A 10,588-nucleotide genomic window follows, 5' to 3' on the forward strand; every position below is an offset into this window, starting at 1 on the left:
TCTCTACGCTCTTGCGATCAATTCGGTCTCGTTGAGGCAATCGTGTACGCCGCCAGCCATCCCCACCAGCGATGCTGCCGTGCTGCCCGGTCTTCCGAACGGCATTAACGGCAACTCTGCCGGGGAATCGTGCTTCATCCGCTTCATCTACGGCAGCGGTGGACGCTAAGTTTTGTGTGTGTTTTCGGTCATTATTAATAAACCGTCACCACGTCTTTCCAATTTGCGCCTTTTGGGTACGTATGTCACTTACGTAAGCTGTAGAAATGTCCTGATTTCACGCACGCACGTGCTGAAAATACTCGGATATTCACGTAGGAGTGTCGCGCGCGCGTAGCTTAGGTTATCCGGAAGCGTCATATTGATTTTTGTTCTGCTTCGTTTTTACGAATTCTACGGATATTATTATTTCAGACAAATAAATGATAGGAGGTTCAGAAAATAGAAATTTTATTATGTTTTTGGGATAAAAAAAGAAGAAACCATATTTTACTATTCTCTGAATTAAGATTTGTTTAAAATTATGCGTACAAAACCATGTACGATATGTAATACAACATATAAGTGTAAAATTATTGTTAATATTCTTTTCTTGCAGAAATAACATGGTACGAGGTCGCGGAGGAATGATCAGAGGGGGTCGAGGGGGTATGGGACGTGGAATGGGTTTTCCACGAAAGCAATTTCTACCACGACACCCATTTGACTACACGCTATGCGAGGCGGCTTTCCCACGTGTTAAACCTGCTCCGGATGAATCTGACTTTCAGTCAGCTCTCGTGAAGAAAAATACTGATATGTGTCCAACGCCGAAGGAGCAGAGTTCCATCTTAAACCTTGTAACTAAACTGCAGGGTGTCCTTGATAATCTGATTGTCGCGCCAGGAACCTTTGAGGCTTGCGTAAGTATACATGCTTCTATTGTATAATTGTAAGCTAAATTTTTATTTCTTAATATCTCTTGTACCATACATTATACGTATTATTTGCTTTTACATGTAGCAATTGGAAGAAGTAAGACAAGTCGGCAGTTTTAAGAAAGGTACAATGATTAAGGGCCACAACGTTGCTGACATCGTAGTTATCCTCAAAACTTTGCCGACGAAAACGGCAGTGGAGGCTCTCGGGAACAAAGTCAATAACGACCTGAAGGCTGTGAACCCAAAGGAGATCTTTAGAGTTATGCAGACGGAGCGCGGATTTGATATCGCTAATAATGAAGCCACTGTACGTGTATTAATAACTACATTACACCAAAATCTACGCAAGCTGGAATCGGAGCAACACTTGGATGTCAAAATTTGTCAAGGTAATTCTCGCGCTTTTACGGCCAACAGATTTTATTAATTGTTACTGAAAATATGTGATTACTTGTAGGCCACCTTGCCGCTATCAGACATTCTCGTTGGTTCGAGGAGAACGCTCATCACTCTAGCATTAAGGTTTTAATTCGTCTACTTCGTGATCTTAGAAGCAAATTTGAAGGCTTGGAACCATTATCCCCGTGGATGCTAGATCTATTGGCACATAATGCCATAATGAACAATCCCAGCAGGCAAGCGTTACCGATAAACCAAGCGTACAAGAGAGTGCTGCAGTTGCTCGCTTCCGGACTGTTTCTTCCAGGATCAGCAGGTACTAATAGCTTGTTTTTAGAATTGAAGGTCTTTATCATTACTATTGGGATAGTTATCACTAGGAATCACATGACGTCAAGAAAAAAAAAACGTATGCTAATAACATGCACAATTGCGTGATCGATGAATTGCAGGAATTATAATCACGTTCTACAATTCCAAATAATTGACATGGATATCTTAATCATATAGTTTTTTAAGAGTTACTATGAAGTATAATGACATGTTTTAGGTATCTCCGACCCGTGCGAGGGTGGAAATATACGCGTGCATACAGCATTGACACTCGAACAACAGGATCTCGTATGTCTCACTGCCCAAACACTGCTGCGCGTACTGGCTCATGGTGGCTATAGACCATTGCTGGAAGGCTCCAACAAACTTGCAGTAGAGATGAGCGTGTGGGCAGGAGGCGTAGTGGCAAGCCCGTTAGATAAGGCGTACGAGCCACCCACGGAGCAGGAGCAGCAGGAAGACATGGACGAAAGCAACGAGGAGATGATCACGGAAAGTGTTTAGAATCTTGAGTTAATGTAGGAACGTTTTGTCTGAGTCCCTCCTTTTGTACGTGATGCTTCTATTTTCTCGACGGCGTTTCTCAAAAAAAAACGTATTGTATTTATAACATATTTGCACACATACATTTCAATGACAATTGAATTCCATTGACAAAATTATACTTTTAAGTTGATATTCGTATCATGGGCAATTCGACGATGAAAACGCGTTTCATGAAATGTGAGATTTGACATAAAATAAAGTATAGATTAATGTGCGCTCTACCCGATTAAATAACTTATTTTACTTCTACGTTTTTTTCGCATGTATAGCACTTTAAGCATCTACACTTTCAACAACGATTGTATAAATGCCAGGAAGAGATTTGATCTCTGAAGATTAGTCTCATGTAAATTTTTTTTATCGAAAAATGTTTCTGATTTCCTTAAACATTCGGTTAATAACTGTATTACGACATGTAAATATGTTGGGAGACCAGTTTCTTTATATTTCGAATATTCCGTTTCACGTTTATTGATGGTGCATCCCATGGTATCATGCACACATATGAAACGTGCTTATATTTCGTATGCACTTGCAATTTGGCAGTGATATGCATGTCACTTAAGCGTGTAACGAAATGTACGGTAGAAAACATTAGTCCTCACTTGGAACCCCTAGTGTAGGCAAGGATCGTTTTCTGGGGTTCTGGCGACCCGCGCGCAATTAACCATACGGGAACTGGTGCCCGGCCGGACCGGCACCTTGAAGAGCTTGCCCTGCGGCATGCACACGCAGACCTTGTACTGCTCGTGACTGGTGGTTGGGCTCTGCAGGAACATCGGCGCTACCGGGATATCCTCCACGTCGATGGAGACGCCGTCCTTGGCATCGAGCACGATGCTGCCATTCACGCTCTTCAAGAAGATATCGAGATCTGCGCTCCACGCGATGTCCTTGCTCTCCATGCGCACGCCTTCCGCGCCGTGCAACGAGACCTCATTGTCGGACTTGATTGCCAAGCTTTCGTTGACCGGCGACGTAATCCGATGGGTCTCCGCGATCCTCACGTCGATCGTCTTGACGCCGCTCGGCAGACCGAAGTTCGGGAAGTCCGTGGTGAAATAGGTCGCGCCGGTACGCGGATCCTTCACCTCGAACGATTCCACTTGGGACATGGTGGTACCGTTCGGTAGGACGCCCAGCTTCGAGTGCGGATGCGCTTCGTGGGCGCGTCCGCGACTCTTTACATCGACGCGCACCCCAGCCTCGTCGCCGGATATTTCCATCGGCTCGTCACCGTAACTCTGGCAGATGCCCGACTGGAGGGATATCTTCAGGAAATGCGAAAAAACGTGATATCAATACTTACAAAGAGATATTTTTATTATTTTAGTCTTTTTTATATTCTTGTCTACGTATGTATATGTTATCCTTCTTAAATGTCAAATGTACAAATATGTATATCTAGCATATCTACCTTGTCCAAATCTGTTCTTCCATAGAACTTGACAAGATTTTCGTCTGGGATTACTTCCATAGCTTCCATTCCCTGACTTATACGTAAAACAGCGATGACGGTAATATTTAGGAAAAGATTGCAGAGGCCGATTATCGCTAGGACCAAAGTCAACGTCCAGAGACAGTAACGCCTCTTCGTGGATTTCTGGCCCATCGATCTCATGCCGTACGAGGAAGCGATTGTCCTGTTAACATCGCCCGAAGATTAATCATCCGAAATTAACTTGATACAACTTGCATTGTGTGTGTGTGTGTGTGTGTGTGTGCACCGATAATTTTGACTAATTGAAATTAATTACTTTTTAATTAATTCCGATTAGTAATTATTTCTATCTGCTATTTAATTTCTTTCTATAAATAATAACATTAATTATACATTGTGATAATATAAAGCGGAACAAAGTCATTGGTAGTAAAGCAAAAACAGGTATAATCGAGTAAAATATTATTTCTAAAAAAATATTAATAATTTGATTTATTTTGCTATAAATATCTTTCTTTAGATATACTTGAACAGGAGCTATTATTAACAATCTAATGCACGATTGCTTTCTTATTCACCTCGCATGCATGCTGCCGCAACTATTTTGGCGAATGATGCTCTTAATCAGGGGCCCGTCGCTATTGGACAGATTATCATCAGCCTTCGATATCGATGGCGAACCGGTATCATTTCCACATACATCTAGAAGAGCCGACATCGAACGATCTTCCGTCTACCTGCCGAAAATTAAACATCATCAGGTTGTTATAAGAGTTGTATAGAAAAATCAGATGACTAGATAAATTATATATATGAAATATAAAAATGGAATTATATAATAAAAATATATCCTTTATTTTGCTAATTGAAGAAAAATATTAGTTTATTATTAATATATAAATTATAAATCAAGATTTTTGTTTACGTTCTTTTGTTGGTTTCAGGAGGAAGATATATAAAATCTTATATCATGTTAAAATAATTAAAGTGGTATATTCGTGACAATATTTGGTTTTATCGACTTATATCGCTACAAATTACAATGCATCAACAAAGGCACCAATGTACTGTCACACCGCATGTATACCTCGTGGCTTCGACATCGCGATAGTCTTAATTAAAGCCGTAGAACCAGTTTTGCGTTTTGCTACAAAAAATAACACTCTTATCCGAGGAGGAATCGTCCTTCGCACTCAACGGCGAGCTCTTCCACGCCGAATGCCCCGATCTGCCCTGGCCGCGAGACGCGTGCCGCGGCCGGTCGCTTCGCGTGCGGTTTCCTTACCTCGGCTGGGACCAGCAGCGGGAGGCGGCCGCCTTTTCAGATAAACGAAAATAGACGACCGCGTTACGTTCCGGACTTTCGCGGATTCTCCGACGACCGGGAGCGATGGAAGTAGGTGAAGATACACCGGTCGGCGCTTGCGCGTCCAGGGATCAATGCCGAGTGTCCTCAGGAATTCTACCTATACTCGCGCGCATTCGCCTTGGGTGAGTTTGTGCATTCGCGCTTCTTTTTGACAACGAGAGAAATAGAGCGAGATTGAAAGTCGCAGGCGAACGGCCATAAGAGTCCACGGGACGAAGATTAGCTTCAATTTCCTTATACTTTTACATGTACATTGTTTAATCATATACCGCTAAGGTCGGGTTTTCAGTGGAAGCTCGCACTAGGAATAAACAAATTGTTGCGTCGTATAAAAAAGAGAATGTATTTGATACTTAAAATGGATACATTTAAATTAAATGAGTAACGATATGTTAAAAGTATTCCGGCCACGCGGTTCTCTCTATCCAGGGGATGTAATAGTAGACTCGGGTGTACACGCCAGGTATGATGCTGCCGCAGAGTCGTCCAAGACTGGTGACCCCGATTATGGTGTACATGCAATCATGGGCCGTGTTAAAGACGGCGAGTGGTCCTCCACTGTCACCCTTGAACAGCAACGAGTATATTCTTATTAATTCGCCTCTGCTTACAAATGTTCTGTTTATAAAAATGATTTAACGTTTTTTTTTTTTCAGTTGAAGCTAACCAAGTCTCTGGTCCCTTGCTAGAGAAATGAAATTGGAAAGAAGCAATCGTAAAGCTGCGCATCATCAGATTTAACTTTAAAACGATTTTAAAAGGCTCGCGTTAAAATAAAACTTTCATTGAGATTTGAGAGGGACGAGGACTTTCTCGATGCAAATAATATTTATTTATTACCTGGCAAGTATCTTTCCCGACTTCTCCCGCGCATAATTGCCATTCATTGACAATCCCTTGTACGAGCTCTGTGGAAGTGCCGCCGTCGAAGAAACTCGCGTTGCAAGATTGATGAGGGACCAAATTGAGTGTCACCTTCAATAGATTTTCCGAGCCCCTGTCATCAGCTGAATTAAGCGACATGCTCTTATTAATTTTACTCATACGTATGCATATGTAAAAATAAAATATAATTATATATACAAGACTTATGTCCGTTTCTATCAATGCAGATTAATTTTAATTTCGGTTAACATATTTTATTACCTTCTTTTAGTTCTAAGAATTAGAAAAAGGTAAAAAGTAAGTTGAATTGAGATTAAAGTTAATCTCCATTGGTAGGAGTGGACATTATAGTTAGTACTTAATTTTAGCAACTCGGTTTTAGTAATTTTAAAGATTTCTCTCTTTATAATCTTACACCAGTCGACTAGGCCCCATCCGGTGGCGACTGCCTTGTCATTTTGACCCTCGTCAGGCCAATCAACCGGAAGACACGCCGGTCTAACAAACGCGTTGTAGGTAGCATCTTTCTCCAGGCGGAGTATAGCTATGTCATGATATTGCGATGGGCGTTTGTAGTCAGGATGCCTTATCCTTTCCTGGATTCCGATAGTCTGCGGCATCGCGGTGTCGTTCGTCTGCGCGAGATTCAGATCGCCGAGTCGCACCCACCTCGCGTTTCCCCTTTTTGAGGCAAACGAAATTTATTATAATTATTATTTATTAAGATAGCCGAAGTGCGTTTATAGTCAATTACGGGCAAAAAAAGTGACTTTTTCTAATTCCCAACAATGATAGTGTAAACTCGAGAAGAATTTCAATGGAGATTTTGACAGTCAATTGCAGCTTTTTAACGTTAAATATTTTGAAGGCAATAGTTAAAATTAAGTATTTCAAAGTATAGGCTGAAACTTAAGAGAACAATAATCTTAAGTATCTCAATTTTTTTCAGTATCTTATTTAATTGCACCCCGAGGGTTTAGTTTCTCTTCATCTCAAATTAAGTTGCTCGTAAAAGTAGTACCTTGACATAGTTCGGAAAAAAGATAGATTCTAAATCGATCAAAATTTATAGTTAAAAAAGGAACTGTAGTTATAATGACAAGAAAGTCGTCGTTTTTCACTTTAGAAGATAAAAGCAATCTTGGTCACGTTTTTCATAAATTTTTCGAGTGTTGGATAGAACGGTGAGAGAAGGCGGACCCGCCAAAATTTACCAGTCCGCTGTCCAAGTGCAGTGGGCCGCTGTCAGGACAATCTTGGAGGAAATTAAGCTACCGCCGCAAAGCCACAAGGTCCCAACATCGGGACGATCGAAACCGACGGCCGCCATGTGCGGAAATTCTTTCGCCTCGGCTTTCTTGCCGCCGACGATCAGTTTGCGCGTTGTCAGGGCGCATAGCGACGTATTGATGGGCTTCCGGTTCAATGTCGGTGTAGGTGGTACCGTGAAACCATAGACAGCCTCTGCGTTTTCCGCGCATTCTGAGAAGAAATAAATATTACAAGTTAAATAAAGATTTAATTGAATCCATACCCATTGATCCTAGTTCTTTTTATTTAATAAACATTTCTTATCTTGCTCTTCCAAGATCTCATTAAGTCGAATTTAATTTCATAGAAATGTTTACGCGTGAGACCGTTATTTTTTTTTTACTGCATTTTCTACTCAAATTCAACCAGAATGTCTATATTGCCGATTTAGTATTGATAAAGCTGATTACTCATCATTGCTAGAAAATGTAATTGTGTGCGTTATTTAAGAGATGCATTTACGTATTACGATGAGATACGTTCGTAAAGAGATCTGAAGAGATACATATTAAGTGGGCCAAGTTGCACGTTAGTTTTGATAAATGTTGAAGTTACTCTCTTCAGTGTTTTTTATCTTTTATTAGAGAATAGCTTGGAAAAGAATTTTTACTTACTTGCTCGCGCTACTGCTCCCCTTGATCCATCCAATTTCAAAGGTCGCACTGTATTATTTGTTCGCGTGGGACTCTGTGATTGTGGCGCCGGCCTCGGCGTCGGCGTCGGCGTCGGCCGGATGCCTACACCGTTTGTTGTTGGACAACATACTATCGGGTCGAAGCCTAAAAATCCGCAGGATTCACTGGGCGTTTTGCCGGCCAGCAATTCGTCATAAACTTTCGGGCAATCTTGTAGAAGTTTGCACACACCCGAGGAGTTGTCGATCACGCATGACTCTGAAAATTATAAAAACGCATTAATGTATTATAAGTTTTTGCTAAAAATAAAATTAAAGATTATTACTTAAAGATATTTAAAAAAGAAAGGAGAAGACTGATATACAGGATGCTTAAAAAAACGTTAAATAAAAGTAACTTTTTTAGAGAGACACAACTCTGATAACACAAGATATCATAGTAACAGATGTATTTTTTGTCTTCAAAGGTCTCCCATCTTGTTCACTGTCATCATTGTTAATACATTCTTGGAATTTTGTCCAGGTGTTTTCCAGAGCCCTGAGGCACATTTCTTTGGATACTCTGTTGCAATCACATTTGCAATTTTCTGTCGGAGATTGTGCACATTGCAATGGTGAACAAGTGGAGACTCGTTAAAAATAAAATACACTTGTTATTATATGATATCTTGTGTTATCAATTCTGTTTTTCTAAAAAAGTTACTTCCATATAAGTGTTAATTTTGTTGGAGCACCGTGTATAAGTAAACTATCTGAATTGCTGAAGAGATACGAAATTGATTTGGCCTTTCAATCTTGTCAACAAGGTTATTGATACGCATTTAAATGTTATGACGAATTAAAAAATGCAGGCTTCTTCTTCAGTGACAGAGATATTCCTACAAATCTCGTAATTGTCATTAAATCATTATCTCGAATATTAATTTCCATTACGGGATACATAAACACAATAAACCCAAAAATAATTGTTAATGCTCAAGACGTCATTGTTAAGCAATTCTTCTATATATCAAGATATATTAAAAGTAATTTATAATTATAATATTGTATTATAAGTAATCATTTATAATTAGAGAATTGTATTTATAATCAAAGAAATCTATTGCTAACAATAGAGTTCTTTCAGTACGTAACGCGTGGATTTCGAGACTTTTGGATCTTTCCATTCGTCGAGGTCGAAGAACACGGTCGCGACCCGTTCCAGACAAGAATTCGCGTATTTTTAGCGAGGAGAACTGATACTCACCTCCAACGTGCTTTCCGTGTGTCAGCGACAGGATCGACACCAACACCAACAGTAATAACGATGAGGCGATCGGCAGGCTCGCTGGCATCCTTGATCAGCCTTGGGTCACGCGGTTCTCTCGTCTGATTCCGACGACTCGTTCGCGATGGAAGATATACCTCGTCTAACACATCCATTCGTTCCACAAACGTTTCTTGTTTTTCCTGATCCCCACTCGGGTCGCGCGTCCGTTCCTCCATGGTGGTGACGAACCACGAGGTCATTCTCGTCATGCACTTCGCGATAAATCAGCTGATCGTATACGCGATTCCATTCCCGTCTTCGAGGAAGATCTTGCGTTCGGCAAAACGCTCTTAACGACGGATGATTAAGAGGCAATCAGTTGTCGCGTGCCGCCAGCGATCTGTTATAGGAACTGAAATCTCTGTAATTCCTGTGTGATTTTGATCGAAATCGCTGTAATTCCGGTAGTTTCGATTTTTAATGTGCGAATTTCTCTCTTCCACGCGAATTATCGTTCGCCACGAAGAACGATAAAAAAAAGTTAGTACCTCTGCTTACATCGCTTCGAAACTTAAACTTAACGGGATTATAAATCGGATTCTTCGGATCGAAGATCATAAATAAATCTCGCAATGTGTGTGTGATTCTGCATGTGTATTGAATGGGGATAAGTGCGTATTTATGTCTTTTACAAAAGTCGCTCCTTATTTGGACGATCTATTGAGTCGCATTTGCAAAAGATACCTTTCTTTAAATAATTATGAGTAAGGAACCTACAGGGAGCCTTTTCCCTTTTTTGTGCTTATAATGTTCCATATAATATTCCATGTATTGCATATTCGCGCATCATTTTGCTTTTTATGCTGTTAAGATAAAATCGAAAGTTATGTAAATATATAATAAAAACGAGGAAAATAGAAGAAACTATTTTACTTCTTGCTAATATAATGCACAAAGTAGGTCGATATTAAAATCCAAGAATTTATGTGTTAGTTATTATATCTCTTACTATATGTTGCACTATACTATTTTTACCATGTCATCAATGGGAGAAACACGTTAACTTCTTCAAAGAAATTTTGATGCAAAGTACAAAAACAACAGAACAGTCTGATTTACCTTACAAATAGTAGAAGTGAAACGATCCAGTCGTACTGTAAAGTAGGTGCAGATTTTTTTGGAAATCTTCACGATTGATTCCCAGAGCTCTGTAGATCTTATTACGATTTACGATTAATAATTTGTTTCATTTCCCACATCGTACATGAGTTGCACTTTATCGAGCTATTAGAAATCTAATGATGATTACACGTTTTTCGACACGTCAGACGTCGAACTTGAACTTAATACATGGAACAAATCAGATTCGATCCATCACGATCGACATCACGGCGCTGCCAAAGGCCCGATGGATTTGATAAGACCAGTTTCATTACGAGCGAACCACGTGTACACATCCAGGGATGTAGCATTTGTCTGAGTGTTATCTGTAAGAAGTTAT

The 10,588-nt window shown here is 40.2% G+C and overlaps 3 protein-coding genes across 5 annotated transcripts; 1 reads left to right on the top strand and 2 right to left on the bottom strand.

Moving 5' to 3' along the window:
- The first annotated feature begins 97 nt into the window (after positions 1-97).
- Positions 98-2,419, top strand: LOC139769547 (interleukin enhancer-binding factor 2 homolog). Its single transcript, XM_071700695.1, has 5 exons — positions 98-236; positions 599-902; positions 1,003-1,309; positions 1,378-1,635; positions 1,870-2,419. Exons 2-5 carry the CDS (start codon positions 606-608, stop codon positions 2,154-2,156), a joined length of 1,149 nt encoding a protein of 382 aa, XP_071556796.1. The 5' UTR covers positions 98-236; positions 599-605; the 3' UTR covers positions 2,157-2,419.
- Positions 917-5,067, bottom strand: Scgbeta (sarcoglycan beta). Of its 3 annotated transcripts, XM_071700701.1 has the most exons (5): positions 4,925-5,067; positions 4,218-4,376; positions 3,616-3,841; positions 2,804-3,469; positions 917-1,153 (listed from the first exon to the last, which is right to left on the bottom strand). In XM_071700701.1, the coding sequence occupies exons 2-4, from the start codon at positions 4,355-4,357 to the stop codon at positions 2,813-2,815; spliced, it is 1,023 nt and encodes a 340-aa protein (XP_071556802.1). In that variant the 5' UTR covers positions 4,358-4,376; positions 4,925-5,067; the 3' UTR covers positions 917-1,153; positions 2,804-2,812. The 3 variants fall into 3 exon arrangements, with proteins under 3 accessions (XP_071556802.1, XP_071556800.1, XP_071556801.1); XM_071700699.1 differs by lacking the exon at positions 917-1,153 and having other exon boundaries at positions 1,755-3,469; XM_071700700.1 differs by lacking the exon at positions 917-1,153 and having other exon boundaries at positions 1,755-3,469; positions 4,218-4,372; positions 4,925-5,032.
- A 265-nt stretch (positions 5,068-5,332) lies between these two features.
- Positions 5,333-9,267, bottom strand: LOC139769545 (venom protease). Its single transcript, XM_071700693.1, has 6 exons — positions 9,085-9,267; positions 7,819-8,097; positions 7,108-7,375; positions 6,309-6,574; positions 5,849-6,015; positions 5,333-5,574 (listed from the first exon to the last, which is right to left on the bottom strand). Exons 1-6 carry the CDS (start codon positions 9,170-9,172, stop codon positions 5,401-5,403), a joined length of 1,242 nt encoding a protein of 413 aa, XP_071556794.1. The 5' UTR covers positions 9,173-9,267; the 3' UTR covers positions 5,333-5,400.
- Between the last annotated feature and the right edge of the window lie 1,321 nt (positions 9,268-10,588).

Source organism: Temnothorax nylanderi, unplaced genomic scaffold, assembly GCF_030848795.1.
Source record: "Temnothorax nylanderi isolate EJ_2023f unplaced genomic scaffold, tnyl_v1.0 TNYL_tig0023_pilon, whole genome shotgun sequence".
Classification (NCBI taxonomy): domain Eukaryota; kingdom Metazoa; phylum Arthropoda; class Insecta; order Hymenoptera; family Formicidae; genus Temnothorax; species Temnothorax nylanderi.

Coding starts and splice junctions, on each gene's coding strand:
- LOC139769547 (XM_071700695.1), top strand. CDS start 606: ATGGTACGAGGTCGCGGAGGAATGATCAGAGGGGGTCGAGGGGGTATG. Junction 903..1,002: donor CAGGAACCTTTGAGGCTTGC/GTAAGTATACAT, acceptor TTTTACATGTAG/CAATTGGAAGAAGTAAGACA. Junction 1,310..1,377: donor GGATGTCAAAATTTGTCAAG/GTAATTCTCGCG, acceptor GATTACTTGTAG/GCCACCTTGCCGCTATCAGA.
- LOC139769545 (XM_071700693.1), bottom strand. CDS start 9,172: ATGCCAGCGAGCCTGCCGATCGCCTCATCGTTATTACTGTTGGTGTTG. Junction 6,016..6,308: donor ATGGGGCCTAGTCGACTGGT/GTAAGATTATAA, acceptor CGCTTAATTCAG/CTGATGACAGGGGCTCGGAA. Junction 5,575..5,848: donor TCGGGAAAGATACTTGCCAG/GTAATAAATAAA, acceptor TTGCTGTTCAAG/GGTGACAGTGGAGGACCACT.
- Scgbeta (XM_071700701.1), bottom strand. CDS start 4,357: ATGTCGGCTCTTCTAGATGTATGTGGAAATGATACCGGTTCGCCATCG. Junction 3,842..4,217: donor TGCGGCAGCATGCATGCGAG/GTGAATAAGAAA, acceptor CGATGTTAACAG/GACAATCGCTTCCTCGTACG. Junction 3,470..3,615: donor GAAGAACAGATTTGGACAAG/GTAGATATGCTA, acceptor CATTTCCTGAAG/ATATCCCTCCAGTCGGGCAT.